The 26,985-nt window shown below is 38.2% G+C and overlaps 3 protein-coding genes and 2 long non-coding RNA genes across 12 annotated transcripts; all 5 read left to right on the plus strand.

The window, feature by feature from the left end:
* Window positions 1-372: 372 nt before the first annotated feature.
* Window positions 373-4,918, plus strand: LOC135595933 (eukaryotic peptide chain release factor subunit 1-3-like). Of its 4 annotated transcripts, none has more exons than XM_065087470.1 (2): window positions 373-506; window positions 3,205-4,918. In XM_065087470.1, the coding sequence occupies exon 2, from the start codon at window positions 3,247-3,249 to the stop codon at window positions 4,555-4,557; it is 1,311 nt and encodes a 436-aa protein (XP_064943542.1). In that variant the 5' UTR covers window positions 373-506; window positions 3,205-3,246; the 3' UTR covers window positions 4,558-4,918. The 4 variants fall into 4 exon arrangements, 3 of the variants coding, with proteins under 3 accessions (XP_064943542.1, XP_064943544.1, XP_064943543.1); XM_065087472.1 differs by having other exon boundaries at window positions 432-523; XR_010480716.1 differs by lacking the exons at window positions 373-506; window positions 3,205-4,918 and adding exons at window positions 533-1,115; window positions 1,187-3,198.
* A 1,553-nt stretch (window positions 4,919-6,471) lies between these two features.
* Window positions 6,472-14,395, plus strand: LOC103968693 (uncharacterized). Its single transcript, XM_009381991.3, has 5 exons — window positions 6,472-7,408; window positions 7,518-8,227; window positions 8,309-8,398; window positions 13,001-13,771; window positions 13,863-14,395. The coding sequence occupies exons 1-5, from the start codon at window positions 7,300-7,302 to the stop codon at window positions 13,911-13,913; spliced, it is 1,731 nt and encodes a 576-aa protein (XP_009380266.2). The 5' UTR covers window positions 6,472-7,299; the 3' UTR covers window positions 13,914-14,395.
* A 659-nt stretch (window positions 14,396-15,054) lies between these two features.
* LOC135595935 (uncharacterized) lies at window positions 15,055-19,417 on the plus strand. Of its 2 annotated transcripts, XR_010480718.1 has the most exons (4): window positions 15,055-15,141; window positions 15,240-15,444; window positions 15,668-18,848; window positions 18,941-19,417. It is a non-coding gene; the product is annotated as an uncharacterized LOC135595935 (long non-coding RNA). The 2 variants fall into 2 exon arrangements; XR_010480717.1 differs by having other exon boundaries at window positions 15,240-18,848.
* A 764-nt stretch (window positions 19,418-20,181) lies between these two features.
* On the plus strand, window positions 20,182-24,571 carry LOC103968694 (uncharacterized). 4 transcript variants are annotated; one of them, XM_065087474.1, is made up of 3 exons: window positions 20,188-20,320; window positions 23,147-23,247; window positions 23,346-24,571. In XM_065087474.1, exon 3 carries the CDS (start codon window positions 23,358-23,360, stop codon window positions 24,396-24,398), a length of 1,041 nt encoding a protein of 346 aa, XP_064943546.1. In that variant the 5' UTR covers window positions 20,188-20,320; window positions 23,147-23,247; window positions 23,346-23,357; the 3' UTR covers window positions 24,399-24,571. The 4 variants fall into 4 exon arrangements, with proteins under 4 accessions (XP_009380268.2, XP_064943546.1, XP_018675553.2 ...); XM_009381993.3 differs by lacking the exon at window positions 23,147-23,247 and having other exon boundaries at window positions 20,182-20,320; XM_018820008.2 differs by lacking the exons at window positions 20,188-20,320; window positions 23,147-23,247 and adding an exon at window positions 21,128-21,146.
* Window positions 24,572-25,614: 1,043 nt separating this feature from the next.
* On the plus strand, window positions 25,615-26,449 carry LOC135595936 (uncharacterized). Its single transcript, XR_010480719.1, has 3 exons — window positions 25,615-25,944; window positions 26,064-26,198; window positions 26,293-26,449. It is a non-coding gene; the product is annotated as an uncharacterized LOC135595936 (long non-coding RNA).
* Window positions 26,450-26,985: the final 536 nt, after the last annotated feature.

The raw sequence follows: 26,985 nt of genomic DNA on the forward strand, positions 1-26,985 counted from the left end.
ACCTTTGCGGACGGACGCGCGAGGGTGCCGCACGCCTTAGGCAAAACCAGCTAAGGTCGTGATACTAGGGCAGCCACGTGGGCCGACTTGACGGGAGCTAGGGTAATTATTTTAAAAAGAAAATAGGGAGAAATAGGCATGCTACGTGGGACAAAAAAAAAGGAAAAATAAGATTTTTTTTGTTTGGCGAATTTGTCCTTTAATTCATGGGGGGATGCTAAGGGAAATGACATACAGCTGCAAGGGATTAGACAAGGAGAGGCAAAACTGCAAAGTTCTCAACTGTGAAAGGATAAATACGTAAAAGACGCTACAATAGGTGGATGTTATTATATTGTCAAGCTCCAGGGGTATTTTGGAAAATTCGATGTCCCAGTAGGCGCTAAAAGACGCGGCGGAAAGGGGAGAAGAACGAGACAAGATACGCTTTTTCTCGTCCTCTTGTCGGATCCGGCGGCGTGAGAGGAGAGGAGGGAAAGGGAAACCCTCGCTTAGTCAGCGGTCAAGTAAGCATCTCCCTCCGGTAATAGTCTCCTCGGCAACCTGTTCTTCGGTGTCTTCTCTTTAATTTCGATTTATTCCCTTTTTCTTGTTTCAATTTCGATTCAATCTTTGTCGACATGTGTAACTCGTTCTTTTTGGAGAAGTTTTGTTGGTTGTTGGATTATGTTTATAGCCGACAGAAGCTTGGATTTGTGGAACTTGACTTTAGAGGCGATGTTGTGGCCTGAATCTCCCCTATTTCGTCTTCTAGGGTTTTGGTTGCTCTTTGCAATTCTTTATGGCAACAAGGATAGAAAAAACTGACGTCGACAAATACGGATCTTTTTAGTTGTGATGGTTATTTGGTTTGTGGGGTTTGGGATTGTTTTATTATCCGCGGCGCTGAATGGTCCAACTTTTTTTGTGGATTTTGCCGTGAAAAATGAGGACTTTTTTTTTTCTCTAGATTTGCTGTCAGTCGCAGGCTTTACCTTAGGGGCATGAACTTTGGTGTTTTAAGATAAAACGTCTTGTTTGTGGTATGTTATTATCCTTATGATTCGCTAAGTACTTATGGACATCGTTGTTATGAGAACTTGCTGTCTCTGGTCCTGTTTTCTCCTATCTTTGCGGTGAGATTTATTTATTTTTCTTGTTTGCTCTGATATGTATGTCTTAAGCAACTGTTTTTTTGAACTGCTAGAGGAAATCATTTTGAACCTTTGGCCTGGTGATATCTCATGGATCCAAGATGTTTCACCCAATTAAAATTCTGATCATGAAGATAAGTGACGTTGAATGTTTGTGAATGCTAGCCCGATGATAGCTTGACATGTCGGCAAATTTTGTTATCAGTCTATGTTAATTACTCCTTGAAGCATCATGGGTTGTATGTTTCCTGTTGTCATTGCCTTCGATGCACAATGACTGCTGGCTTAATTGTCATTTACCCACTTGTAATGTGGATCTCTCCGGCGTAAGGGTTTGATGTCATTGTTCAAGCTCAAGTATAACCCATAATCAAACACCAGTATGGTGCATGAAAGGTCCAGTCCAATGGTGGTTTCACTTTGTGATGTACCTTTAGTCCTATTCATGAGTCTCTCTTTTCTACTTGGACCTCTCATCATATCAATACTGGTCACTCGATGACCCTTGACCTGTTTACCTATTATCCTATAACCAATCTGTTAACTTGATGAACCTATTATCCTTAACCAATCTGTTAACTTGATGAGCTTATTTAATTATTCTCCAACTTTCAGTGTCAGACTAAACTGGAGGTGTTACACTAATTATATAAATCTATCGTTGAAGTTTTGAAGAGCAACTAAGAAGGAAATACTGTTTCTAGCATTAGAATGTGCTTATCAAAAGAAAGAAACATTTTATGAAAAGTGTGATTGTCTGGAACGACAAAACATTTCCTTGGTGATGTTTTTTAAGAACAATGGTTTAGTGACTTTCATGGTGGTGATTCTCTTGAGATATACTAAATCCGTTTTGAATGTGACCTTTGTCAATCCTAATATAGATTGGTTCATTGTTTACCACTTTAATTTTTAAAAACAAATGGGCACAACTTCTTGGGTTAAGCATACTTTAACAATATCATGAAGATCAGGCGAACATGCCCTTTCTCTGCCATGAATTTGCACCTGATTTCAGCTTGCTCTTACATCGTTTATCATTTGGGAAATAGTTATGAAACCGGTGAGTGGTCGTTGGGGTTATGAATATATTGGCTCAACACAGACAATGGTATGATTCGATGGTTTGCGATATAAATAATGTTTTATTTTATGTTTGGGATTAAGGTAGTGACAATCTTCTTAGCAAGTTATTGGTATGCCTCTCCTGAATCTTTATATCTTACTATGGTACCTACGGTAGCTATTGGCCAGTGAATCATTCATCATAGTTTCAGATATCATAATATAACAATCATACTGTAGTACGATTTCATTATAGTGTACCTGCTGTACTGGTCGGTATTGGCATTAATTCTAGTGACTGTTTTTTGGTGTATCCAGGCATAGCATTTTGTGCTGGTCAATATATATGTTGGTCTAATAACGCTCTGTTATGGGTAACATTTGCAATATTTGGAACTTCCTTGGCTTTTTACAGATCTCAATGACGGCAAAAGATCTAAGTAGCCAACCCTAAATAGTTGAGACTTACAACTTTGTTGTTGTTGTGGAACCTCCTTATATGTACTGTTGACCATGAAGGTTAAAGCTGCTAACACAATCTAATTACACTGTATATCACCAATTTAAATATCTACGGTGTCATTTTAAAAACAGCATTTTGTCATGAGAGAAAGAGAGAGAGAGAGAGTTTAATGCTTAGTTGGTCTATTAGTGTGTTAGACTCCGGTTCGAAATCTTTCATAGAAATGTGCAGAATCTCCTGTGCTGTTTGAACTGTTTTCTTGAACATAATGATTAAGAGATCAGATATATCACCATGGGTATGATCATGACCCTTCCAGATATTGTTATGTTTGTGGGTGAGTTTCTTTTACCATATTTTGTGATATGTTGCCACTAATTCCGTTGTTTGTGCAGTGTTCTTATTCTTCATGGTAATTTGTTTATCGGTTAATTGTTCAGACTTCACTTTGAATTCATACTAATTACTTTTTTGTTTCGTTCTTTCTCTAATAGTCTTCATTTATTTCTTCATTCTTATTGTATGTTTAATTGATTCTGACAGGTATTCAGTCCATCACTCTGGTTTTCTGGACGCTTAATCAAAATGGCAGATGGTCATGAAACTGATAAGAATATTGAGATATGGAAGATTAAGAAACTAATCAAGGCCTTGGAATCTGCTAGAGGTAATGGCACAAGCATGATATCTCTCATAATGCCACCTCGTGATCAAGTTTCTCGAGTTGCTAAAATGTTGGGTGATGAATACGGAACTGCTTCAAACATCAAAAGTAGAGTCAATCGGCAGTCTGTGTTAGCAGCCATAACATCTGCTCAGCAGAGGCTGAAGCTATATAACAAGGTTCCTCCAAATGGTCTGGTTCTTTACACTGGAACCATTGTCACCGAGGATGGAAAAGAAAAGAAGGTGACCATTGATTTCGAGCCTTTCAAGCCCATTAATGCATCACTTTATCTTTGTGATAACAAGTTCCATACTGAGGCTTTGAATGAACTTCTGGAATCTGATGACAAGTTTGGTTTCATAGTGATGGACGGAAATGGAGCACTTTTTGGCACATTAAGTGGCAATACACGTGAGGTACTTCACAAATTTACTGTTGATCTTCCAAAAAAGCATGGTCGAGGAGGACAATCGGCACTTCGATTTGCTCGGCTTCGGATGGAGAAACGTCACAATTATGTTCGTAAGACAGCTGAACTTGCCACCCAATTCTTCATAAATCCTACCACAAGTCAGCCAAATGTAGCTGGATTGATTCTGGCTGGTTCTGCTGATTTTAAAACTGAGTTGAGCCAGTCTGACATGTTTGATCAGCGACTCCAGGCCAAGATACTCAATGTAGTTGATGTTTCCTATGGAGGTGAGAATGGCTTCAATCAGGCAATTGAGTTGTCAGCGGAAATTTTGTCTAATGTGAAGTTCATACAGGAAAAACGATTAATAGGGAAGTACTTTGAGGAAATAAGCCAAGACACGGGGAAATATGTCTTCGGTGTTGATGACACTTTAAAAGCTCTTGAGATGGGTGCTGTGGAGACCTTAATTGTTTGGGAAAATCTGGATATTAATAGATATGTGCTTAAGAACAGTGTTAATGGGGAAATCATCATAAAACATTTGAACAAGGACCAAGAAACTGATCAGAATCATTTCCGCGATGCAGCTAACAATGCCGAACTGGAGGTGCAGGAGAAAATATCTCTGCTGGAGTGGTTTGCTACCGAATACAAACGATTTGGTTGCACGCTCGAGTTTGTTACCAACAAATCTCAAGAGGGTTCACAGTTCTGCAGAGGTTTCGGTGGCATTGGCGGCATATTGCGCTATCAACTTGATATGAGATCTCTGGATGAGTTTTCTGATAATGAAGTGTATGAAGATTCAGATTAGAAGCTGGTCTCGCACGGAACAGCTGGCTCAGATGCTTTCTGGTTTCCGACTCATTTCTTGTATTTTCTCATTTAGAGCTATCAAGGGTGCTCTGTAAGTCATCAAGTGTTTGGCCTTTTTTCTTTTTGGATTTTAGCGTATAGTGTAGTGGCATAGCAATGAAATACACTTTTGCATAAGTTTTATCATTTGGAAAAAGAGATGATCCAAAGGGCATCTAGTTGGTGAGTCAGTAGAGTGCAAATGTCCAGCAGAGAATTACTGCTTTGTTTGTGCTGGTTGTGGTACTCGATGCATTTTAGGAACTTTTGTGTTGTATTTTATCTTTTACTACCAGAATAGTTTCTCAGTTGTTCCTTCACTTTAAAGTCAATATTCTTTATCTACCTTTGTTCTTCTATGCTGAATCATGATGTGTCAATTGTTTACAGCTCTGATCTACAGAGTTTTTTTCTTTCATACCAGGATTCCTATAATATACTCAAATGGATGCTTATTATTACATATTCTGCTTCAGTACGATTTTTTCAACAAATGATAAATGATGAAAATAAGTTTTGAGTTCAGAATTTTACGAGCCAAATTAATTGATACATTTTTTTATGTTGGATGAAAATTTGAATCCTCTGAATTCTCAACTTTTGGTAAGAGGGTTGGTATATTACTATGAGACTAATCATAATATATTTCATTATCAGACTATTCATAATATATTTTATTATTAATATTATGTTGGATAAGGTTTCGAACTTTTATTCTTTATAAGTTAGTTTGATACATCTATCATTGTTTGTTTAATGTGTGAAATGTATCAGTTAAGATTTTAAACCCCTAGTAAGTGAATCTAGTAAATCATCACCAAATCAATATTTAAATTACTTGTGGTGATCTAACAATTGTCAAAATGTCACCTTTGAAGATTACTTGTAGTGATCTCACGATTACCACAGATTGAACCACTCTCGAGATGTATGGTTTCTGAATTCATCGACTCTGTAACAGATGCTTATATATGATTGGTGGCCTGTTGGGAGTTTCTCCACCGATGCCTGAGTGTTCGAGTGATCGTGAATAAGCTTACAATTTTCTTGACAGATATGTTGACTTTGAACAATTCTACATCTTTTGTTCAACTCGTTCGATTCAAATCCTTAATCTTCAAGGAAGGATTAGCTTAAGCTCAACTTCAATTTTGACCCCAATCTTGATTCTTAATTTGGTAATATTATTATCTTGATTTGGGATAAGACGAAGCTTGAATTTGGTTGTATCAGAAAAATATAAAAAATAAAATCATTATCCATTTTGACATTTTCATTTCTTATTTTCATGCGAGAGAAAATATATAATAATTATTATTATTATTATTTGATTCAGTGGAAAAATCTTATGTATCCATCCTAAAAGTCCCAAAGAATTAGTCCCCCTTCCCTTTGTAGCTATGGATATTGATTTTGATGGGTACATAAATCATAAATAGCAAGAAATCAGAATCTCCTCAACTTCCTTTTTTTATTACTTGTTTTTTTTTTTTCTCCAGCTGACTTTTCCATTTTGACTAAACAAAACAATAATCTAATAATGGCTATTATATATTATATAATAAGTTATAAGAAAACCTCATAAATTATATTTTTTAAGATAATTATATATATATATATATATATATATATATATATATATATACATTTGAAAAAAAAAACACATGAAAATCGATCTCATAGATTTCTTTTCAGAAAACAAAACTAATCTGATCAGTGACTCTATCAAAATTCAATCTCGTAAAAAAATTGAGATAAGAAATTATCAACCATTTATAACTGAAAAGAAAATTCTGGAAGAGTCTCGAATATCTCCCACCTCAGAAGGAGAAAAAGAAAAAAAAAAGCATTCCTCGATTTCGTGATCGAATTTGGAAGGATAAGTGAACACATCAAACAAACTCTCCCCTTTGACGATTTCCCCAATTCTCCCCAATTTCATCCCTTCCCCTATAATTTCACGTCCATTTCTTCTCGGATAGAACAAAACACAGAGAGGAGTCTCCTCCTCTCTCTCCCTCTATTTCCCTCCACACACAGGAAGCAGAACCGTCCCCAACTGAACTCCCAATAGAAAAGAAATAGCAACCAAAATATATCACATAACCGCAATAGATAGAGATAAAGATTACGGGAGGAGAGAGAGAAGAGAAGAGGAGGAGGAGGAAGAGAAGAAGGAGAATTGGAGCAGGAGACGGACTCCGTTCCCCCTCGCCGTAAGGACACTTCGAATCTCCTCAATTTGTGCTCTAGGGTTTGATGTAGATAAATAGATTGCATTACTTGGTTGGATCTCTCGCTCCTTCCCTCCGCCGAACCGATTCTAGGGTTCTGATCTTGGGTTCGGCCTCGCGGGAATCCTTGCCTTCCGACGCGCATTGGCTCCTCCCTTCGCTTCCTGGCGTCTGGGGATTGCTTTTTGGCGGTTTCTTGATCGGTTGCTGCTTGCCCTCCTGCCGCTTTGTTCGACTAGCGGACTGATTTTGGTTCTGTCGCTTGGATGATTGGTTGATGTCGTGATTCACTCGGTTGTGTGTCGGAGATAGATATCGAAGGGCTTCGGCGTCCCGAGTGAATGCCGGGTTCTGTCATCCTTGAAACAACCTGTTTGTTCTCGATTCAGTAGGGTTTGATGGCATAGGAAGGATTGGGAAGATGGGTTCTGTGGCTTTTTGTCATCAGAGCATGGCCTGACTCGACGATGGAGCGAGGCGAGCCCACGCTTGCGCCTGAATGGTATAAAGGCTCTACCGGCAGCGCAAGTGCAAGTGGCAATTCGAACCACAGAAGTCGATCTTCATTGCATTCGGGTAATTATCAAGTGCTCTTGACATTCATTTACTTTCTTGTAGATTTGTCATTGTTTTCTACATGACTAGTCTTGTAAATTCAACATGGGTGATATCTTTGTTGTTTTAGATGAGCGTGGAGCTAGGCATCCATCAAGAAACAGATCTTCGCTAAGTGCTTGTGACCTTGATGCTTCCCGTTCTTCGGCATTTTCAGATGGAAGCTTATCTTCCTTTCGCAGGAGCGTGAGCAGCAATAGTTCCTCGACTCATGATAGAGTGAACACTTCTAGTTTACGGTCATATAATAGTTTTGGTAGGAATCATCGTGATAAAGATCGAGAAAAGGAACATGATCAGCGTGAAAGAAATAGGTCATATTTGGTAGAAAATGGATCCTCTAATTATACTGATGCAAAAAATGAAAGAGACACTCTAAGACGCAACCCCTCATTCTATGGAAGGAAGAGTGAGGCTTCGTCTAAAAACTCAAGTAGCAATTTGAGTAATGGTATAATACCCGGGACAGTCACTATGCACGTCAATACACAGTCCTTTGAAAAAGAATTTCCAATTCTTGGAGCCGATGACAGACAGTCGGATGTTGCCAGGGTGTCTTCTCTTGGTCTTACTACAGCATTAAATAATCTTTCTCGAACCACATCAGCGTGTATCAGGGGTGATGGTTGGACATCAGCCTTGGCAGAAGTTCCTGTCAGAGTTGGAGGCAATGGACCTGCAACCTCATCTGCCACATCTACTGCTCTAAGCAGCAGTACCAGGTTAAACATGGCTGAGGCACTGGTTCAAGCACCGTCGAATGCTCGTACTCCATCACAGGTAATTATTAGTGTCATTCTTTGCTTACTTTAAGAAAACATGGACACAATTGATGTATCTTTCTTGATCTTTTTGCTGCAGGCATCTGTTGGTACCCAGAAGGTGGAGGAGTTCACTCGTTTACAGTACACCAAGCTAATACCCATAACACCTTCGACGCCTAAAAGCTCGGTATATTCTGTTAGCCTCTTATTTGCAAATGCAACACATGGCTTATTTAAATGCTCATGAGGACAATATATGTAGCTTATTTCAGTCATTATACATCCTTCTAAACAATATTTAAGCATTTTGATGTATCATCGAGACACACACACACTAATATAAGTGCTTAGTTTTTGTCGATCTCATCATGATCTCATCCAACTTACTATTTCTTTATTAGGTGGCATGAGTAGGGCTTAAAGGTTATTCACATTTTTAAAAATTAATTTAGTAATTAAGTTTCAACTTGTTAGCAACTAAATAATCTTTTTTAAAAATGACTATCTATATATATAATACCAAGCAACTGATATTGCTCTGAAAAGCATGAGAGATGATTAATGTCAATTAGAATCCCAGACGTCCTGCTTGTCAAGCCTTTGCTAAGTTAAGAAACATTACATTCACTGCAACTATTTTGTATATTGGGATATGAAAGCCATACTCCTCTGTCACGTTCAGTCTGCTTGATGTATATATGGTGTATGTATTTGAGTGATAAAAGGGTTTTTTTTTTGTTCATATTAAAGGGATCATGTATTATGTATAGTCATTTGTTTACATAATCCTGGTTTGAATTTGAATGGCTTATGCATTTGAATGAAAAAAAAAACAGTTTAGATTATATTGATTAGTTTGATAGCTCCTGTTTGTCTCTTCTTTTCATTGGATGGGGGTACTCTATTTTTTGAAACATGTCATCTGTCACCCTGTTGTTTTCAAACAAGGCAATACTGCTAACTGTATATTGCATTTGAATGTTGGTCTTAGGATGATCAGAAACAAGAGAGACTATTGTTGAAGGATTACATTTGATCACTTAAAAGTGTGTTATTGCTGTAATAAGCAAACAGCAAAAGATGGCCTTTATATTGAGAGAGGAGGAAAACATTCTAGATGGTTACTAAAGGGTGAACAAGGAAAAAAAGATAAGAAAAACATGAATCAAGAGGGAAAATGTGTGAACTGCAAGTCTTTGTTCCTTGCAGGGATAGTGGGATAATGATGTACACCGATACACCTCCTTATCTTATACTCAACCAATCCCCTTTTTACTTACCCTAGGGCTTAACTGGGAAAAAAGTAGAACATTATGATGGTGTCACTGCTCCAATGTTTATGCTTCAGTAACTTATCTGGCAACAGCCCAAATTTGACCTGTTAAATAATATAAACCTAAATTGCGGAGCCAGATGATGCATCTAGAACTGGAATAGGAAGCACCCATAACTGGATAAAGATCTTCAGCTGATAGAAATTAGACTGGAATTGACTTTCACTTATATCCAAATGATCGGTCATCTACTAAACTGATTCTTGTCTCAGTTTGGTCATCCACAGATCTGTATCAGCTGATATTTATTTTTCTTTTTTGCAAAAAAATATATAGATACCATGTTCTTGGTTCTTTATTTTTGGTAATATACTCAAAAAAATTGCTCATAGAATTAATTTTTTCTTTGTATTTCTGTGCTTGGTAAATTCTGTGGATGTACAGGAATTTCTGTTTGTCTAGATTCATCTAAACCTGTTTTACTGTAAATATTCACATTCTGCGGCTGTTAGTCCCAATCTCCCAATATGACTTATTGAGCTTCTTGTAGGAGCAACATTCCTCTTAGGACAGTTTCTTTTCCATGCTTATAATATTATTTTCTGATTTGATTTTAGTATTTCCTTATGGAGAATATACATTATAAATGTCTATCAAATGGTAGGAATTTTGTGTAATAAAATATTTACTAGTGATCTTCCTGAAGGCATAACTTTTTTGCATAGATCTCATAGTTCAATGATCTTAGAAGTTAGAACAATTCGTATCTCATGGCATTTCTTAGCTTCCAATTTTTTAATGTTCAAAATGTTGTTTTTGTAGTTTAGTAGAATAAATATTATGTTTTTCATTTATTTTGGGTTGTACCTGAGTGAGATAGGAGTATTATATCAGTTTAGTATTAGGAAATATTCTTAGTAAGCTTGGTCTTATTTCGACATGAAAATGATTTATGAATTAATTTTAGCCAAATAGTGTAATGGAGATTAGGAGTCAATTATAGAATTCTTGCCTCTTGGAAGCCCTTTTGTGATTAGGCAGTACTGTTATGGAGTTGGTTTGTGGTTATTAGCCTATTAGGTTCAAAAGCTATGATTTAATGGATAGCTTTTTTTCATTTTTGATTCAAATACTCTCCCCACATTGGATCGATGTATTTTCTTCTCTAATAACTTATTTTCGTATCTTTTATCTTCCATTATTATTTACGTATCCTCTATGTACCACTCTTTCATTGATTCATCCTGCATCGGTATAGGACTCACGTAATGGTGACATTAATTGCTCAAGTATTTGTTGAACCAAATCAAGAAAATGAACAATTTAAACAATTGTTGGTAGGATATAGATGGAGGATGACTCAGTTGATGCTGATAGGTTATAGACTTGATTACTAAACTTTTCCAAATTATGGCATTGTCTTTTTTTTTTTTGAAAAAGCTCTTGGTATTATTATTCTTTACCTTCGGCGACTCTTGCTGAAATGCTTGGTGGGGGTGGTGAAGGGTTTCCAAGAGAGATTAAATCATCAGTGCAGAATATGAGACAACGAGATAAACGGTCAAATCATAACCCAGTTAGTATGTCAAAGTATTATTGTCTACTTTTTTAAACAGGGAATGAGTCTGCATGTGCATTTGGCCTTTTCCATCAACAAGGTCTTAGTTAGATCACACAAAGAAGGTAGATTGCCAAAATCTTAGTTGGCAATCCATCTGATGTCAACCTTATAAAGATGTTCTTAACCAAGTCAAGCTTAGGCTAAAGAGGGACTTGCCTAAGAAGCTAAAAGCTAATTGGATGATTGAATTCTTCTTTTGATTGAACTAAAGCTCCTACAAATATGGTGCTTTTTTGTAGATCTAGGACGAGTTTAGGAGGATGGTTAGGAGGATGGCTCAAACTTTCCTATTAGGACCATATTGCATCCAGTATTTTGAGGAGCATGATAGTCAGTGAGCTAATGAGATCAAAATTACAACAAGTCTAGAAGTACCTCCTTGTTGCATTTCTTCGCAACTTTATCTCGTGTTAATGTCAATGTCCATCAACACATAAAGTCTTGGAATGAACTAGCAGCCCTCTGGCCCAGCATAACCTAGCAACCTAGTGGCTCAGTGGCGCGATATGACGTATTGGCCCAGTGCAGCTTGGCTGTTGCAACCCAACGGGCCACAGCTCAACGCGGCCATCCCAATATGTGCAGGCTTACCGATCTAGCATTATCAGAACTATGTTGGTTCTGGCCGGTTGAAGGTGGTCTAGGGTGCTTCTCGATTGGTTCTGGCCATGTTAGGACCATTTCATATTTTCTCCAAACTGATTCATGTTGGCTCAAGGTGGATTTGTATGATTTCAGTCCAGTTTATACCAGATTTTTAATGGTTCTGGTTCAAGTTGGTTCAACTAAGAATTAAGTTGGCTCAGCTCAGGTTCAGGCCAATCCTGGGAGTAGTGGGCTCAATACCCCTCCATCTCTTGCTCTAGTGAATTTAAGGGGTTTTATTTGATGTTGTGAATTTTGTGATTAATCAATCAATATTAGATGTAATTAATATGATATTAATGTGATTAATCAATCAACTAAGTTTAATCATCCGCTATTGTGAGTATAATATGCATCCTCTCTATGTTGTTGGGGGATATAGGATCTATCCGATGAAATAATGTATCTTCATCCGCTGTTCGGCATGCACCATTGGATGCCCGACCATTATTGGATTTCACTTGGTATTTGTGCATGTTTGAGCTATGTTGCATAAGACTGTTGTTTAATGATTTTACATATCTCATAAGAATTGTTATCATGAATTAGAATGATTCATTAGTTTATATTTCATACATGGTTTTCTTGAAGAAAATACTTATGTTATTTTACGAGTATCCATGGCATATGAAGTGTTTAATGTAAAGTGATTGAAAATGCTTTATGATGAGTACTAAGATTGTTTCTTTGATGTTGAGGTTTCTGGGAGATTCCTATTTAGTATGATTGTTGAATTGTTTTTTTTTCCAATAGAGGAAAATTAGGAGATCAAGTTTTGAATGTTGTTCTTGCATGAATTAAAATGTTTCAAGGAGTTTTTACTTCATTCATACATAGATGAATTGGTTTGATTTGATTTATGTTGAAATAAGTATATAAGTGATCGAGAAATATTGACATTGATTTTTTTAAGAGATATTGACACACCATATGGATTTTCTTGGTGTAAAGTTGTTTCAGAGTGTAACAATAGGCAACTTGCTCCAGATCAAGAATTTCACTGGTTTATGTCATCAGCTAATTTAAAATTCTTTGAATTTTGCATGATTGCTCTGTTAGCTTGATGAAAATTCTTAGTAGGACATGAAGATAAGTGTTGTCTGTTATGTGTATATCTTGTTAAGCTGTAAGCAATGAGTGATAATTGGAAACATGTAATGGAATGTTCCATTGGAACCTAATATAAAGTGATCAGCTACCAATTTGGTTCTGCTTGTGCACATAAGTTTCTGATGATTTTTTTGTTCAGGCTCACAATTCGTTGGAGAAATCTAAAGTTAGAGGAACAAGAAGTGGGGAATCCTGTGTTTCATCGAAGATCGGGCTCCAGTCATCATCCCAAACTGTCCATGCACCTGCTAGGTCAGATATTGTGAAAACATCTCAGGCAGGCAATCTTCAGGTTATAACCTTTTCACCAAAAAGCACTGTCAATCCAAAGCAAAAACTTGACAACAAAGGCGTTTCACCCTCTACTCAGACTTGCTATGGAGAAAAAAGACCCAACACTCAAGCTCAGAATCGTAATGATTTTTTCAATATTATACGACAGAAATCTTCACTGGATCCACCTGAGCTTAGTCAGAAAAGGTTAACAGTGAAGATGAGCGACAGTGATGCCACTGGAGATAAAAATGTTGCCTCTGAGGGGCCCAACAAGTATCTTCTTAACAGTGAAGATGAGACTGCATCTTCAGACCCTGTTATTGCCGGATCTCTTAGTTTGTCTTCTGACCATGTTCTTCTAAAGTGCGTTAATGATGGTGGAGATGAGAATTTATTGTTGGGCCCTACTGCAGCTGTCTCCATGACTGCATCTCCTGCCGTCGGTGGAGAAGTTGGTTCATCTCCAGATTCTGTTATGACAGCATCGGTTCAAAAAAATGTTGACGAGATAATTTCAGATTTTGTTCCTTCTCCATGCGAGGAGGAAGCTACCTTTTTGGAAAGTCTTGGGTGGGATATAAATGCAGATGAAGAACCACTGACACCCGAGGAAATTGCTGAATTTTACCAGAAGGTGACTGAACTTGTTTGGATTAGTTTCTGTTTGTTAGTTTGTTTTTGGTGTGGAATTAACAGTTAACTATGGTTTCCATTTCCTTGTGTAGCATCCAGAGCGGAAGGCATTTTCGTGGCCTGGCCACCACATGAGCCAGTGAGAATGATGATGATGCTGGTTTCAGGCCACCTGTTGATGGAAGGCGACATGGATGCATAATCTTGATGAGTCACCGTTAACTGTGGCTGAGATCTCTCATTTTGTTTGGGGGGGGGGGGGAAGGGGAGTTTTAGATTGGCATGGTGGATTTGAAAAGGTGATGAAGAGTCCAGTTGCATTCTTCCATCTTGCTTCGAAAAGAAATGTCTACCGCAAATAAGATGCATTGTTTCAAGTCCTTGAACATGTGTATCCTGCTATGGTTAGGGTGCTTCTCAGGATTCTTTTTTGGTTTCCTTTTTGATAGATTGGTTAGAGGTTAGAGATAAAAGTTGAATAGGGGGCTGTCTGATATGAGAAAGTTGCATAGTTTAAAAGCTTAGGGGTTGTCTTCTTTTTGTCCTATCTATATCATCAAAGTTGGGAAATTTCTCGTCCTCTCTTATATATCATCACCTTGCAACAGCATATATTTTCTTTTTACGTCTCTCCCGACTAAGCTTAATATTATTGCAGTGGAGTCGGTGATGCTTCACTTGTTTCTCCGATGGCTAATCGCTTTCAGAAAGAGTTGTACACACATAATGCACATATTTTTATTTTAAGATAATGGCATATATGAGCACCAACATAAATGTTTCAGATATTGAAGTATCAACAAGGATAAGTCTGCAAATATATTTATATTTTTAATATACAGTAGTGAAGGAGATTTGAGTGAATTTGTGAAATGCTTTAAGTTTGTGATAAAGATTATATATTAAATGTATTATTTGATAAAATTATATTTTTTTTAAAAAATATTATATTTTGATATAAATAAATAGAATATATTGAATCCTATAAAAAAATGTATATGGTTCAAATATATAAATAAATAATAATATAATCATATAAATAAAATAAAATTAATTTCTAAAAAACAAATAAGATTTTATCATATAGAAAATATAAATTATATTGATTTTTATTAATCTTATAATTTGAAATAAAATTATAGATAATTTTCGAAATTAAAAAAAAAACATCAGCTTCATATAAAATCTTATAATTTTAGATAAAAATATAGATGATACTTTCGAAATTAAAAAAAATTACATCAGCATCATATAAATGCTGAAATGCGGATAGCGAGACACTTTGAAGGCTCCTGTTTTGCGGATCGACGCGGAGAAACGAAAGAAGTGGAGGGTGCGGACCCTTTTGCGAGCGGCGGAGAAAATATCCGGGTATGTAAGAAAGGATTTTATGTTTTCTTGAGGTGTTTGGGTTTGGAAACTGTCGCTTGCTGTTCCTGACACGGAAACTTCTGGGACTGGGGGCTCAGAGGGAGGATGACGATGCCGATAGGTAGATCGTAGAAAGGAGCAGTCTTGCTTCGTTACTGCTGCTCTCTTTCTCGATCGTTTTTTGGGTTTTGGCGGGAAAGCGGTCTGAGGTGGGTGGCGAGGCCGGACTCGCCGGAGGTGGTGAGGGTGAGCGAAGCCTTGCCCGAGTCCAGCTTCCGCGTGCTCGACTATGTCTTCTCGCAGGTACTCTGTTCGAACTTTGCCTCCTTGTTGCTCCAAAAATCAATATATCTTCTCTTCAAAATGCGATCTTTTTTTTTCTTTTTTGTTGTTTTATTTGCTTGTTATTTGGGGAGGGGGAATTGTACAGATGCTTAAAAAGTACAGTAAGTTTCGACTTTAATTTGGATTTGGTCCTCTTTTGCGCACTGCAACATGTTTTTTCCTCTCTTCTTGTGAAGTTCAGAATTAGTGAATGGAGCAAAGAGGAGAAGAACATACGATCCACAGTTATGGTTTACTAGATAAGGGGCGCTTAATGAAGATGTGAGTTAATCTTGTTAATCTTCTCAACCATCAATGTGAGTGATAGAGAGAGAGAGAGAGAGAGAGAGAGAGAGAGAGAGAGAGAGAGAGTCAGTATTATAAAGACTACGAGAGAAACCACCGCTTTGTATATAATTTCTACGAACAAATTATTCCTTGGTTCTTCGATCCCCACATTCCTCTCTCTCTCTCTCTCTCTCTCTCTCTTCATGTACGAACTGATCAAGGTCGAAGAAAGAAGGTTTGGTCTATAAACAAATCAGCACAAGTTATTGAAGACTGAAGTTCAACATCAGAATGGAAATTATGGTATGCACATGAGACAGCATCCATAGTCAACTATTCAATGGAAATAACTTTGGTCAACTTAGTGGGTAGTAAACCAGATTTTGTTTATGGGTGAGTTGTGAACCTTTAAGTACTGAATTGTCTATCTTTTCTATAAATAGTGTTTTCTGAAATTGGTCCATTTAATTTGTTTCTCTTTAGACCCAGGCAAGAATATGGCTCGGAGAAGTTCTGCATATTAGATTTGAGTAGGAGACTCATATTGCCGACTTGCTTGCTGATGGAGAATTGCTGTACCCCTGACCTTTTTTCCTTTCATCTTATTTCTCACACCAATGATATCCATAAAATCTGATATAGGGAAATCATGGTTACAAGGTAGTATCTATTCATTTATATTCTTAACATGGAACTTGAATTGATTACACATGTTTTCTTTTAAATGCATGATTTACATAAGATTTGGACATGAGACTTTTTTCTCTAAGAACATCTTAAATTTTTCGTCATTGTCATTTCATCTAAAAGCTTAAGCTAGTAGATGGGCTTCGGCCTTTAAGGTGGAGTAGTTTTGGAGAAGAAGTTTGGAATTCTGATATTGAATGTTGCGGTAGATGTTCTTCATGTGCAAAATCTCTATATGAAGCAGAGTTTCAAATTGGAGGAAAGGAAAACCAATCTTTTGTGTATTCAATCCTGGAACATTGCTCGCCAAAATCTTCAACTTTGTTACTCTTGTTGGTGGTCCCTCTAAAAGGTGCAGCAGCATAAAAGACCAATATGATAATGTGGAATTTGAGTGCATAACTCAGCGTGAAGAAAACCTAAATGGTAGTGCTGTGTTAGTGTTTAAATTTCATGATGGAGAGTCCAGATCGAAAAATATGACATGGCGCCTACATGAAATAGATGGCAATGTATCTCTTCTAGCATATAATAATTTTGAAGGGACAGAAAAAACAGTTTTCATGACAACTTGAATACGAATGCTGCCAGTTCTGATAATGAATATGCATTGCCAGATTATTCTATTGAAGCTGAATGGGTTTCTCCAGATTTGACCTACCAAAACATTCATGATGCTGATATGGTTCTTCTTGATTCAGAGCTACCGGGTGCCTTATTGAGCTTGCGCACCAGAAGTGAAGATTCACTATGGAAAGGTGGTAAATATAAACATGAAATTATAACTTTTGGTCAGGCTTTAGATTCTGGAGAATCGTCTATACCTACTTTGGAAGTTGTCTTGGATGAAGCAGCAGACATCCGAAGTGTTGATTAACCTTATCATGACAATATCAGTGCTGAAAATTTCTTGTTCCCAGCTGTTAATTCATCCAAAGATAACACAAAGTTGAGTCTCATATCAGAGATAACTTCAGATGAACATGGCACAAACAAAAATTGGGAAAATGGGGATATTTCCCAGAATTACAGTTTGTGTACTGAATTTAAAGATGTAGGTTCAGCTTTTAGAACTAGTGAATAGATTCTACCAAGGCAGTTTGTTGAGCTTGATGATACTCAGATAACAGTCTCTGAGGGTCAAGATTTTACAGGAATATTAGATACTTTCTTGATGACTACATGCTCTGCACCTTGTTATAAAATTTTAGAGGCAGAAAGAACAATGCTTTTGGGCACAGCAATGCCGGAAAAGGCATATGTTTATAATGATGATCTACCAAGGGATACAAACCAGCAACTTAATGATTTAGAAGTGCGTAGAGATGAAGATGCCGTAATTGATAGTGTATCAACTGTAAATTGAGCTTGTACCAACTTGATCAGTGCTTGGAGTGAATTAAGACCAGACAACCCTGTCACAGAAAATGAATCTGAGATGGTAATGGACATGGATGGACAAAGTAATAGTTTATATCATGATCCACAAGAAGCAAACAGAGATTTAATGGTTAAAGTTGGATCAAACCTCTTAGGGAAAAAGATTGGACAAAATAGATCCAACCATCATAAGGAGCACGAGAATACCTTCGAATCTTTCAGAGAAAGCAGTTCAGATTTGATTGGATTGGATACTAATTATGAGCATTCAATGTCTGCTTCTACCACAGATGATTCATGCATGTCAACCGATTGTGACTATACAGTGAACAAACTCTTCTTATGGAACTAAAAAATAATGAACATTTACATTCATCAGTACCCACTGCAGTGTTGTCTGTTCATGACTCTAGTCCTCTGTGCCTGCAGCATTCAGATAAAATTGTTCTAAACAATGCATACAAGACCTCCCCACAAATGATGAACAATATTGGAGGGAGAAATATCAATAATAACCTTGATAAAAAATCAAAATGAGATTTGTCGGTTGGTGACTGGAGGAGTTGAAGTGACTAAGAACTTTCAAGTACCCTGCAGCTGTTTCTCAAAAGATGTTCCTTATATGGAATATATGGGCTACATCACCTGAACTCTTTGTACTTCTGAACCTGGTGATTGTTCTGTTACTGTTCATACTGGTGCTCCAGCAAACTTTTAGCGATGACCACACTAGGACTAAAGCAAGTTCACCGTGCTCAAATCCTGGAATTCTAGCTGAAGAGAAAGGTGATGTCTATGTTGAGACAAACTTGCAAGTTAGGTATCAAGCTCATCATCTCATGCATGATGTTAGCATGAGTATAAACCACAGAGTTCCAGATTCTACTGAAGAAAGAGACGAGGTGAAGCTGTGGTAAAAGCAATGAGGGAACTGTAGCTGCAACAAGAAACCCGAGAAAGAAGGTGCTCAAGTCGATCTCTGGTAGCGTCACATTGATCGGTGCACTGCTTGTTCTCCTTCATCTGAGGTATGATATCGTTGTTGTGCGAGAAATAGGAGGCTGTAAATTTCTAAGCATTCATCATGGTTCTTTCTAAATCTCGGATTTCTTTTGTATAGGAGAAAGAGAGAGAAAGAGAAAGTTTGCCGCACTATTGTTTCTCTACAAAATAAAGAAACATGTCAAGAACTTTACACACAAGACAAGATGGAGATCGGAAGAAGCTTAAGCTTTAAGGCCAGAATAGACTCCACTTGAAGCAGGAGTTGGTCTTCAACGTCTTGCTGTAAATTAGAAATAACATGGAGAACGAAATAGCTGCACATCTAATAGAATCTACATTGTCTGATGACCATACTTCAAGTGCTCCATCAAGTTTTTGAGACACCACTTGCACTGTGTTTGACAATCCACAACGTTGCCATGGAAAGCTGCTGTGTTTGACAATCTACAAGTTATTGGTCATTTTTTCAATTGATAGGTTTCTCTGTAGTGACAAACTTGATGATATCAATTACCAGAACTATTATTTTGACTACCACCAACAATGTTCCGGATTACATTGAAAGATATCAAAGATTGGCTGGAATTCTCATCATGGAGTTTGATACCGCTATTTATACCTAAGCACATCTCGCTTCAAAACTGTCTAATGATCATGTTTGAGTACAGTGTATGCCACAACTTTATCTGATGAGTCCCTTTAATTTTGTCCAGTATAGCTCAAGTTAATTAGAGTATATCTGTTAGACTAATGTGTTTTTCAAGGAACTAAATCAATAGGTTTGTTTGCATGGCAGTAGTTATGTCATGTTGACTAATTCATGATCTTATTAAATGTCTATAAATTAATGTTAACCTTATTGTGGTTAATGAATTAGCATATGTGAAGAATCCTAGTTTTTGGAGGGATAAGCCCCTGCACTCTTTAATTGGTGTGTGTTGTGTGTGTGTGTATATATATATATATATATATATATATATATATATATACCGAAAAAAGGCAATGGTTGATTAAACGGATTAGAAAAATATGCTCAGAATATTTCACGAATATGTTAGAAGGTCTAAAACGCTCTATGCTGAGAAGAACGCTTTCCCATTGGCCTGAGGTCATGGGTCCCACAAAGGATCCACTGACACGTTGGGAGGAGTTCTTTTGCCTACTCGGGGGACGCGGGATCCGACGCGTGGGTCACTGAAGGGGATCTGATCTTTGAGTGGGCCCTGGCACGTTGTGTCCGTTTGTGAGAGGTCGCGCAGGAGGAGAAGGTCTTGGGGACGTTTCGGTGGTGGTAGTAATAAAGTGTCTGTCGTCGGGGCTTGCGTGACGAGAGATCTCTCTCTCCGAAAGCGACGCTATAAAACGAAGGAAGTGGGAGCCACCCCATCATCGCTCTGAAGAGCCGCACCTCAGAAACGCCATCGCCGTCGGAAGGGCGATATCTGCCCGCCCTTGCCCTCCATCACCACCGCCTCCCACGTTCTCCGCATTCTAGGTACGAATCCCCTCTCCCCGCTCTTCCTTCCTCCATCGCTTTCCATATCTGTCGCTCCCTCCTCTTTTCCCTCCCTCCCACGCCCGTTTGATTTCTAGGGCTTGACGCTGTTTCTGCACATTCCTCCGCCTCCGGGACTGAATCTTGCACCACTGCTCGCATCAAGATTTCGTCTTTCGTTTTCTTACGCCTGGAAAGATTCACCGTCACTCTTCTTATGATTAAACGTTGTCTGTTGGAGACGTTTTCCGATTGATTGCCACGAGATCTTATGTTTGTGATTCTTTTGAAGTCATACTTGTTTAGGTTCAAGAACTTGTTGATGCTCTTTCCTTTATCCACTAATTTAGGCGCACCTTTTGCTTTTCTTTCTGGTGTTATTTGATTCACATGACCGCAATTTTTTTTTGCGTTCATAAATATCACCAGTCCTTGCTCTGGGTTGGGTGTCTTTTTTTGTTTCTTTTCTTCTTTATTGGGAAAGTTTGAACTGACAATCGAGTTGTAACCATTAATGTGGTTTTTGAGCATTTCTTAATTCTTCTTCTGCTTGAAGCAATCTATGTAGTGTATTGTTATCTGAATTGTTGATTGTCATGTTACCGAACCTTTATGAGTTTTATGGAATCACGAAATGTTTCCTTGTAGCAGGATTTAGAATATTTATATTCCATGTTGACTTTGTGTTACCTCTGCCAAGATATCTATCGACCACCTGGTTGACCAACGGACTTATGGTCTCGATTTTGTCTTAGATTACAGAAAGAAACTGTATGGTTTATGCTTGTGACAGTCATGATTCTATATGACCAAGTGGGCAAGGCTTGTAAGTTCAAGACATTTCCATTTTTATTTTATGACTTGTTTTAATAAGTTCAACAAGGATTTTGAAATCTTACTTTGTGCTCAAATAGATAATTCTCTCATTATATATATAACATGTTGACTTATTATTATTTTTCTCTCATTTTATCCTCTATTGGGACGATTCGTAATTGTTTGCAAATGAAAACACAATTTATTCTATCTTTTCTGGAAACTCTATGCATCCATTTCAATGTTCTCATCTTATCTATGGTAAGGTTTTTGGACATGCTATTTTTAATTATCCAACAATATCATGTTATCTCTTTTCTTGTCTCAAGTAATTTCAGACTATTGTTCCTTGGCTCATGGCACTTGAATTTACCAAAAGGGTATATCTTCACTCCCATGAATGTCTTTTAGATTCATCACAATTTCTCACCTCAGTTTTTCTTGGCTAGGACGACTTGACACCAATTTTAATAGTTTGCTGTTAGGTTGATAGATGTACATAAAATCCTGTCAGATCCTTCATGAAGCCTTTTTGATTTTGTGTTATCTATTATTGACCAGACATTGATGTGCTGCCTTTCTTTTTTTTATTTCATGGCATCATATACTTAATCTGAAGGGTACATAATTTTTCTGCCTTTCTTTTTGTTTTTTGTACTCTGAATTTTCCTTAGATTCTAGAAATTTGAGGAGAGGTCCAGTTCTTTACAGGATTGTTGGTTTTCAAGACTCATGGAGCTGCCACTAAGAATACCAGAACAAGTCTCGAAAAAGCTTCGAACTCCACACTTTACTATATGTACAGTTATGTAACATATATACATCAGAAGATCAGTCATATTCTAACATTTGACTTCATTAATCAAAACAATACTATACTTGGATGTGTGTATACATCGAAAGATCAGTTATATTGAGACATTCAACATCATTGATCAATTATATGAAAATGATAAATGGGAAGAATTATTACCTTTTCGCTTTTGGTTGGTTCTGCAAATCTGAATGATTTCTTAAATGAAGTTGGGTTTGAAAAAAATAGGTAACCATATTATTGACTCCAGGAGTATTTCACTGCCCCAGATAAATCTGTTGTAAGAAAATAGCTTTTAAGTGTTAGGGTGGAACATGATAATTGAACTATAGTGAAACAATTAACCTTAGTTCTTTTTGCATAGTTTCGAAGGCCTCTTTCAGCATTGAGTCTATGTTAGTGGATTTCGTGTTATAGGAACAACAAATGATTAAAAATGCATTTGATGATCACATTGTGAGGGGGTTCTTCCCATTGGCTAAGAAGATTCTAGATCACAGAGGTCAAGGTTGGCTTACATCTCTTCTTATTGTTTGTTGTTTATATTTCTGATAATTTTTGAAGAAGTCTTTGCTTTCTGAATTTTAGAATAAACAATTGTCACCATTCATGTTAAGTGCCTAGTTTTAGATTTTTTTTTTCTTTTTTCAATATGACACAAAATGGGAGCAGTGTCAAAGGATTCTTTGATTAATTTGCGATGGTGATTCTTTGGTCATAATTTTGAAGCGCCAACATAAAAAAAATGTAGTTGAATTTGCTTGTGCCTGGAGGACAATCAATGGTGTCAATGCTGTATCGTCCATAAGAAGCATTACTTCCTTTCTGCCCATGCTGGTCGTCACAACTTTGTTCGTATATAAAGTTTTTGAAAGTGGGATCTTTGAAAGGAAAAGAAAAATCCATTGTGATCTTTCTTAGACAACTGGTTGCTTCTTTTTTAGGGAACATTGGAAACTTCTTTTACTTTGTCATTAGTCTCTCTGGAGATAATAACAGTATGAATCTCTTGTTACTTTATTAAGGAATTTTGTATGCTCCATTATTTGATGTTTTTTATTTTTTTCGGTTGCACTTTCTTTAACTTGATCAGGTATGTATATGTTGATGGGTTGTGCGTATTAACAAAATGGCTTGGATTCCTGTTTTATGTTCCAGTATTTTCTTTTTTGTTGCCTAACCTTTAATTGGATCAGGTACGTATGAGATATTTTTCCTTTTTCTAAAACCATGTGATGATTTGTTCATTATGAATGACATACACGCGTGGATGCCTATTTTCTGCCCCATACCTATGGTGACCGATCTCTTTATTATTCTTTTGATGTCATCTTTATCAATGCAATCTGGTTGCTGTGGTCCTAAATTTCCAGAAATTCACTTCTTTTTTATTAGATTTTGTAAGAAATGGCAAGAAGAATCAGAAGCTATCACAGAAATTCATCTCGGAAGTTCCGGTCGACTCCATATCCGGTGCCTTCATATCAACGACCTATTTCAGCAGAAAGGTCTTCAAAGAAGACATCTTTTACCTTGGAGAGGAAGGATTGGAAGGGTGCTACTTGCCCTGTGTGCATGGAATTTCCACACAATGCTGTACTCCTCCTTTGTTCATCTCATGACAAGGGCTGTCGCCCCTACATGTGTGCAACCAGCTGCCGTTTTTCTAACTGTCTTGAACAATTCAAGAAGGCATATGCTAAAACAACTTCATTGGTGGGAAGTCGGATCCATGATTTGCCTGCATGGAAGAAATGCGAGGTAGTGGAGCTAGCATGCCCTCTATGCCGAGGGCAGGTGAAAGGATGGACTGTGGTGGAACCAGCACGTAAATATCTCAACAAAAAGAGACGAAGCTGCATGCAGGACGACTGCTCATTCATCGGTAGCTACAAAGAGCTTCGTAAGCACATGAGGTCTGAGCACCCTTGTGCGAAGCCCCATGTAGTGGATCCTGTTCTCGAACAGAAATGGAGAAATCTCGAGTACCAGAGTGAGCGGGCGGATGTGATCAGCACAATAAGATCTTCAATGCCTAGGGCAGTTATATTGGGAGATTATGTGATAGACATGGACGACAGTGACTCTGATACCGACTTTGATGACGACAGTGACTCTGGTACCGATTTCGATGACTACAATGATGATTTTTTCGATAACGCAAATGGTATCTTTGGACGGAGGAATGGTCGGAGTATCTTTACCGCACTCATGAGGGAGGCTGCCCGTAATAGGAGGTTTAGAAGAAGCCGTGTAGGTAATGCTAGAGAAGGGAGCAATGGTCATCTTCCAACCATCGTTGATCGTGCTTCGCGTGATGCAGCATTTAGTTATCGCTTGGAGGAACATGATGATGACAGGAGTGCTGTAGGCATAACCCGTTCTGAAAGGCAGCATAGGAGGGGGAGCCTGGGAAGATCATCAGTACATGGTACAAGATTGTTGTGATGGTGTGGTGTATGTTCAAATTCAAATTATTTCTTTCTGTTTGTTCTTTCTTTTTTCTTCATAAATATGTACTGATATAGCAAACATTAAAGCTTGTTCCTCCTGCAAGTCCCGTTATATTTTCATCAACATCAAAATTTAATCTGGAGATCAAAACTTTGAATTTGTGATGAGTAGAGGGGTATGTGATGTGGGTCTGCCAGTTAATTTGTCTTCCTCATATGTAACACTTTGAGCATTTAATTCCACTGCCTTCTGTTGATGTATAGCCGATGACAGCAGGTGGGATATCTAGTTTTATTGTTGTGGAAATATGTAACTCTGATGATGATGATAAAATTGTGTGGAAAGTTGATATTAAAAGACAGCTATCATCCAAATTAGCGTATGGGTATATATAAGGTATGATCTGTGTCATGTCCCTGCAATCTGTACAGTGATTTTATTTTGCTGGAACCATTGGTGTTATGGAATTGCATTGCTGATGAAGTTGACGATTAGCTAACATATGTGTTTCTAACTGTTCCTTCTCTAAAAGAGTCCGGCCATTCTATGAGCTTGTTGAGTTCTTGGCTTGTAGAGGCTTGTTGAGCTCTTATTGCATTTCCAATGGAGTTGGACTCCATGGATTACCACGAGTCTCAAGGATTAAGGAGTCGGTTTTCTTTTGCGTACGGTCACGAAGTGTGTGTGTTTCTTGTCCGGCTACAAGTGAATCTTGGATGGCAGCAGTAGATGCAATGAATCGATGATGCCGTATCTGATGGGGCCAAGCACACTTGGTGGTGCATTTAATGCCTTGAAATTGAATCTGACGATGCGGATTCGGTGAAAGCTTTCGAACGGGGGAGGACGGACGCACCTCCACGAAGATCTTTTTGGCTGGCTAATAAGAATCCTACCTTGTTTACAGGGATGTTTGCATTGAACAGCTCAAATCCACCATAAATTCTCCTAATTGATACCACCTCGATGGAGGACGTCTCGATGGAGGTCGAGGACAGGTAACTTCCATGCGAACTCGAACTCGCTGCGTGTTCCATCAACTAAATCTTCCTTCTCGAAAGGGCGGAGAAAACTGCGAGGCTGACCTGTTCAAATGGTTGCTATTGCCTTGGGCAGCCGGCCAAAGGCGGAAGAGAACGAAGCGGTCAACGACATTACCGGGCCTCCGATCTTAACCCATCTTATCGACGATCGATCCTGTCAAACCAGCCGCTTACACCGCATCGGAGGAGATCGAATAATGGAAGCTGGGAAGGCGAAGCAGCAGCAGCAGCAACAGCGAGAACGACGTACCAGCAACGGAATCATCATCGAAGTGTACGAGGAAGCACCGCCGAGACCCGGTGCTAATCGTCCGATTCAGCGCCGGAGTCGACTCGGTGCACCGTCGTCGCTCGCTTACGACCGTAGGAAGATGCTGCTTGCCTACTCTCAGCAGCTGCGACAATGCCACGAGCAGCCAACCCAACGCTGCTGCAAGATCGTACACAGGCCGAGTTGGGGCCAATGGAAGGCAGCCTTTCTGCGGAATCATGGTGGTGTAAGTTAGACGACTAACCTCCTTTAGCTGATACTGGTGAGATGAGAAGCTTGTGTACTAACGAGTAGGGTTAGGATGGGGACTGAGACCGGCTTTTGTTTTGAGTTGGAATGTCTTAGATGAAGAAGAGGAATTCTTTGCGACGGCGAACTCGGGCGTGGATTCGTCGAATTCTGACCAGAATCAGAAGGCGACTAAGGGAGTACAACGCTGTCGTGCCTGCTGCCGAACACTCTCCTTCATGTTCTTGCCGAGTGAGTGAATGTTTCACACGAAGCTGCCGGGATTTCTTCTTCTTCTTCTTCTTCTTCTTTCTTCCTCTCTAATGGTGCTTTCGTGTGCGTTCAGGGAATGTGGAGGTGCCTACTGGGAAGGCTTTCGTGGTTGTGGAGGCGTCGCAATGGTGATAGGCGGTTCTCCGGTTGCCGCAAGGCGCTGAGTTGTTCCTAGTTCTCGTCATGCATGCATGAATGTTTGGGAGTAATAAAGAAAGCTTCTCCTTCTTCAATAATGCTTCCTTATAATCGATCGATCGTCTGTGTCAGTGCCTCAGAATGATGTCCCGTTCGTTATCATCAACGTCACATAAACTTACATAGTGGGTGAGCTGCTCACGAAGGATCATCGGATTGTGTGTGTGATTAGTCGATTGAGGTTTGGGCTTCACTATACACGAGTTTGTGTTTTGGGTTTGGAATTTGATAGGAACTCGGTGAAGTTGAAATGAGTCTATCATTCTCGATACTATCAAGTCGATCCAATTATGTTAGTGATATGATTAGATACGATAATTAACCAAAACTAAAAATAAAATATCAAATCGAAACATAGTTAATCAATCAAAGTCTTTCCATATGTAGCCCAATGGAAACTTCGATCTATCCATGACAACGCGTAATCGATATGATGATGACTTGACACAATCGGTATGACGACAATATAAGTCACGTTTGGGAACATATTTCTATTTTTAATATATAGTTAAAGTAAGAGATTTGAGTGAATGTGTTAGTGTGGAATGTTTTGATTGTATCTTCATTA

Source organism: Musa acuminata, chromosome BXJ1-10 (assembly GCF_036884655.1).
Source record: "Musa acuminata AAA Group cultivar baxijiao chromosome BXJ1-10, Cavendish_Baxijiao_AAA, whole genome shotgun sequence".
NCBI lineage: Eukaryota > Viridiplantae > Streptophyta > Magnoliopsida > Zingiberales > Musaceae > Musa > Musa acuminata.

Excerpts from the sequence above, each read along its gene's own strand:
- LOC135595933 (XM_065087470.1), top strand. The coding sequence starts at position 3,247 with ATGGCAGATGGTCATGAAACTGATAAGAATATTGAGATATGGAAGATT.
- LOC103968693 (XM_009381991.3), top strand. The coding sequence starts at position 7,300 with ATGGAGCGAGGCGAGCCCACGCTTGCGCCTGAATGGTATAAAGGCTCT. Across the intron at positions 8,399-13,000 it reads CTTCGACGCCTAAAAGCTCG|GCTCACAATTCGTTGGAGAA; the intron begins GTATATTCTGTT and ends TTTTTTGTTCAG. Across the intron at positions 13,772-13,862 it reads TTGCTGAATTTTACCAGAAG|CATCCAGAGCGGAAGGCATT; the intron begins GTGACTGAACTT and ends TTCCTTGTGTAG.
- LOC103968694 (XM_009381993.3), top strand. The coding sequence starts at position 23,358 with ATGGCAAGAAGAATCAGAAGCTATCACAGAAATTCATCTCGGAAGTTC.